This window comes from Athene noctua, chromosome 9 (assembly GCF_965140245.1).
Source record: "Athene noctua chromosome 9, bAthNoc1.hap1.1, whole genome shotgun sequence".
In the NCBI taxonomy this organism is placed as follows: domain Eukaryota; kingdom Metazoa; phylum Chordata; class Aves; order Strigiformes; family Strigidae; genus Athene; species Athene noctua.
Window position 1 is genome coordinate 27,887,785 of NC_134045.1, and position 4,761 is coordinate 27,892,545.

The following is a 4,761-nucleotide window of genomic DNA, read 5'->3' on the forward strand; positions in this document are numbered from 1 at the left end:
AATAGGGCCAAGCCAGAGTTGACTTGTAGACGAGTCCTGTGTATTTTGTAACTGTTAACCATTGTGCTAACAGGTATTTTACTAAGTGATAACCAACCACCTATTCCGATGTAAAAAGTGGAAGTATCGAAGCCTGAACAACAGGCCCTGAGCCGAAGCTGCTCACTCAGTATGTCATCGTTAGTGAAAGAGGTGTGGAAGACGTAGCTCTCTTGAATGTACATTTATCTTTCTTTGTGTGGGGATAAAATAACCGGGTCGTGGAGACCGTAGTCTGGCCCTGTGGCCTGACGTGAGCCCTTGCACCTAGTCTGCCTGGGTAAGCAGAGGAGCTCCCTTAGCTTCTCCCCTGAGCCCTGGCCAGGCTCCGGGGGAATCTAATGTGAGATTGAAACCAGATATTTCCGCTCCAAACCAAGGTGCCAGCTCTTCTGGCTTGCCGATTTTGGGGTATAGAAGGGTGGACCCGCTCACAGCGACTTTGGAGGCCTCACCTACGGGTGGACGCACCGCGTAGGGTTTCCCACTTGCCGGGAAAGGCTCTGCAAACCCTCGCTGTAACCGGGGCTGCCTGCGGGTCTGGGTGATGGCAACGGGTGCAGGTGCTGAGGGATCTTTTTTAATCGCTGTTCCCTCTCTCTCAGGCAGTCAGGATTTGATGCGTTACCCTGTATTTTCCTGTCTGTGTGAGTGCACTATTCCGTCTTTTCTTACTGTGTGTTTTCTGTATTCTTCTGTTATTATTTAGCTATTTCTAATAAAATACGCCTGCTCTTTTCACTCTGGTGTCTGAGTTGAATTGATATCCCTAATCAGCAAAACGGGGGGAGATGAGGTGGCGCTTTCCAGAGCCGAGGTCGGTGTCGGTTTGGCTTTGGGCTGAGCTGTAGCCGCCGCGGCGCTAGTTCCTGGCAAGGGGACGGACGTGGGAGCTGTCGGGGCCAGAGCTGCCGTAAATATAATCAGACAGCTTGCTCGGGTTCTCCAGCTCCTAGCGTACGCTCCAGAAGAGCGGCTGAACGCGGGCAGAAATGTTCCTGGATTTATCTGGGTTTTTTTTTTTTAAAAAAAACTATTTCTGCTATCACCAGGATTTGAAAAACTAAATTGGATAAATGTGAGTTTAGGAAAAATATCTAACAATACGTGTGCTTTTAATAGTTACTGTACTGGTCTCCCAGGGACCGAAGTTACGCTGTTTCGTCCTTAAAACAACTCTGCGCTCCCGTGTCGCGTTGTCACAGGCTTTCCTCCCCCTTCCACCCGTCCGAAGAGCCCTGAGGCTGCTCTGACCGACACTTCGGTCACCCCGCTGAGTTCTGGGTCACAAGGCGAGACTGCGCTGCCCTGCGCTGCGGCCGTGCCGGAGCTCCTCCCTCTCCGGGGGGTTATAAGATTTGGCAGCGTTGGTCCCGTCGGCCCGCGCACCGGAGCGGTCTCGCCCAGCGGCTGCTCCCGCTGGCCGGGGAAGGTTCCCCCGGCGGGGAGAGGCGACCTGCGGCGTGCGGCTGCGCCGGGCGGCCCCCGGAGTGCGCGTGCGCGGCGGCGGCCCCGCGACCGGAGGACCGGCGGCCCATAGAGCGCGAGCTCGGAGGAGCGACGGGCATCTCCGGCGTTTATTAACGGTGCTGGTCGCTATAGTTACCGGGGGGGGGGGGGAGCGTGGGCCGGGCCGGAGGAGCCGCAGGGGCGGGCAGGGAGGCTGCAGGCAGCGCCCCCTCCCTGTCCGGGGCCGGTGCTGGAGGAGGAGCCGGTGCGAGCCGAGGCAGGAGCGGGGCCGCGCGGCCGGGCGGCTGCGGGGAAAGGTGCGGCGGGACCGGGGGCGGAGGCCGCTCCGCGTCGGGGCCGGGCGGCGGCGGCGCTGCCCGGAGCCGCGCGGGGCTGCGCTCGGCCGGGCTTCCGGGTGCGCGGGCGGCGCGGCGGGAGCCGTAGTCACGTGCAGGGGGCTTCCGGTCGGCCATGTTGGCTCCCCGGGGCACGCCGGGAGCTGCAGTTTCTGCGCTCTCGGTTCCCCGCAGCTGCGGCGCTGGCGGGCGCGCGCGGCACGGCACAGCCCTCGGTACCGGCGCGGCCCCGCGGCGCGGCCCGAGGGGCGGTTTTGTGGCGGTTTCCCGCGGGCTGCCCGCGGCTCCCCGAGACGCGGTGTGCCCCCCGGCCCGGGGGCGCGCATGCGCGGCCGCGGCGTCTCCCGGGAGTGCGCATGCGCGGCGGAGGTGAGTGTTGGGGCTGCGGCCGGGCCGGTCCGCGGCAATAAGGGTCCCTGCCGCCTCCGTGCCCCCTCCCGAGGCCGCGCTGGGGCCGCGCGTGTCCGTTCCTGCCCCGGGGATGCCGCCGGCTGCGCCCAGCTCGGGCTGGCGTGGGGTGTCTCTGCCCGGCCTGGCGCTTCTCACGTCCCACGGAAGGGACGGGCGGAGCCGAGCCTTCCCGGCCGTGGGCAGCGGGGCGGGAGCCGCCGCGGCTGGAGCTGGAGGGGCCGGAGAAAGGGAAGGAAGGAGAACGTCAAGGGCATGTGGGCAGCAGCCGCCTCGCCCTGCAGGAGGAGAGCGCCTGCCTCTCCGGGTGAGCGAGGAGCCCTCTGCACAGTCCGCAGCGGGCCGGACCGCCAGCGTGCGCCCGGGGTCTGCGCGCGTCACCCCAGGCGCGGAACGGCCGCGGAGCGAGCGAGCGAGGCTGCGTGTGTCGGAAGCCACGTCTTGTAAGAGCCGAGAGACACCCGCGTATTCTTTTAGGGGGAGGTCAGCCGGGCGAGTGGAGTTTCAGAAGAAGAGGAGGGGCAGGAGGAAGGAAGGAGAAAGAAGCATCAGACCTGTCCAGTTCTCCCGGCAGTGCCGGGAGCGAGAGCCGCGGTGAGTCCCGGGCCCTCGGGGCCCTGTCACTCCCCTTGTATGTCCCAGTCCCTTCCTGCCCCTCTCTTTCCCATGCTGTGATTTTTTTTTTTCTTCTCTATACGTTTTCTTTCTATTCTTCTGCCTTGCTCCCCCTTCCTCTCTCACTTTCTCTCTCTTGTCTTGCTGCTTCCTTTTCTTTTTCTGTCTGCACTTCTGACTGCTTGTTCTGTACCTTTTGCATCACTCCTCAGTCCATTTCTCTCTCGATCCTTCTGTTCTGCTCCTCACTTCTCAGTTTCTCTCTCTTTCCTCTGTCTTACTCCTGCACGTAGTGTGTGATTGAATGAGGTTCTGTGTCTAGCAGGCCTCATCTCGTAAGAGCTGTGAGACACCTACATCTTCTCATAAGTGGAGGACAGCCAGGCACCTGGAGCTGTAGAAGAGGAAGGGAGAAGGCAAACAGAAGGAAGAGTCTGACCTGTCAAATTCTCCTGGCAGCACGGAGAACTGCAGTAAGTCCCGAGCTCTTGGGCCCCTCTCATCCCTCTTGTGTGTCCTGGTCCCTCCCTGTCTTTCTCCTAGACTCCTCTCTTTCTGGTGCTGCTCAACTTTTTTTGCTCACCTGTATCTTCCGTCTTGCTTGGAGCATCTCCCTGTCCCCATCTTGTAGGTCTTCCCTTTCTCTGCCCTGTACCCTGCCGCTCTTGTTGCCTTTCTCCATCCCTCTCTGTCCAGCTCCCTGTTCCTATTGATGCCCCTTTCTTCTTCCTGCACCCGCTGCTATTCCCTGCGATCTCCATCTCTCTCTTTCCTGCTCCCTGTCCCCCGTTTTTCATTCCTACCTCCGTCCCTCATCGCCTGTCTGGCCTTTTTCCTTGGTGTCTTTCTCTCTGGCTGACTCCCTTCTGCTGTTTTTCGTTTCCTCCCGCTCCATCTTGTTGCCCATCGCTCTTTTGTCTTCTCTCTCTCCGTGTGTCGCTGTCTGTCTTCCAGTCACTGTTCTTTAATTCCTCCCTCTTCCCTGTAGCTTGCTGCTATTTTTTTTTTCCCTGTTCTCCATCATGCTCTGTCGGGTGCCCTGTCCCTGTTTATCAATTCCTCCCTCTGCCCTGCGGTCTGTCTCTTTTCACCATTTAATTTTTGCCTCGCTCTCTCTCTGTCTGGCTCCTTGTGCCAGGTCTGTGAATTCCTTCCTCTGTGCCCCGTACCCCCTGTGATCTTTGCTGCTTTGTGGCCTGTTTCTGGCTGGCGCTCTGTTACTATTCAGTAATTCCTCTCTCGATGCCTTGTAGTCTGTTGCTTTTGTCTTTTCTCCATCTCTCTGTCTCTGTTTCCCCTGTTTTAGAATACACCCCCCCACCCCCACCCCCCTTCTTTCTGTATGCATCAGGATTAGTTTTTGGCTCCAGGTCTCTTTTTTTCTGTGTCTCTGTCCCTGTTTCCTAATTCTTCCTTCTCTGCCCTGTCACATGTAGCGATGTGATTTGTTTTGTGTTCCTTCCCATGGTTTGCTGTCCTGACTCCCCATCGCTGTTGCTTTTTCCTCCCTCTGTGCCCTGTTCTCTGGAGCTTTTTTGTCTTTCTTCCATCTTGCTTGGTCTAGCTCCCTGCTCCCCCCCCTTTTTTTTTTCCCCTCCATGTCTGTTGTGCCACCCATCCCAGCTTTTTTTTTTTCTGCATCTCTATGCTGCTCCTCGTCCTTCTTTGTTGGTTTCTGTCCTGCTCCTCCTTCTTCTTTCTGCTGCCTGTTTTCTTCTCTCCCTGCTGCTTTTTTTTCTGCATATCCACGTTGGGTTCCCTGTCCCCATCCTCTCACCGCCCCATTGCTCATCTCTTGTTTTCTCTCTACCCCTGTACTAGTCAGCTAGCTGCCACCTTTCTTCTGTCTTCTTGTGTCCTGCATCTTGCTCCTCATGTTTGGCAGTTTCCAGCT

At 58.6% G+C, this 4,761-nt stretch overlaps 1 protein-coding gene across 1 annotated transcript; it reads left to right on the forward strand.

The window, feature by feature from the left end:
- The first annotated feature begins 2,266 nt into the window (after positions 1–2,266).
- Positions 2,267–3,580, forward strand: LOC141963739 (uncharacterized). Its single transcript, XM_074913346.1, has 2 exons — positions 2,267–2,846; positions 3,193–3,580. The coding sequence occupies exons 1-2, from the start codon at positions 2,326–2,328 to the stop codon at positions 3,578–3,580; spliced, it is 909 nt and encodes a 302-aa protein (XP_074769447.1). The 5' UTR covers positions 2,267–2,325.
- The last annotated feature ends 1,181 nt before the right edge of the window (positions 3,581–4,761 follow it).

Coding starts and splice junctions, on each gene's coding strand:
- LOC141963739 (XM_074913346.1), top strand. CDS start 2,326: ATGCCGCCGGCTGCGCCCAGCTCGGGCTGGCGTGGGGTGTCTCTGCCC. Junction 2,847..3,192: donor TGCCGGGAGCGAGAGCCGCG/GTGAGTCCCGGG, acceptor TGTGTCTAGCAG/GCCTCATCTCGTAAGAGCTG.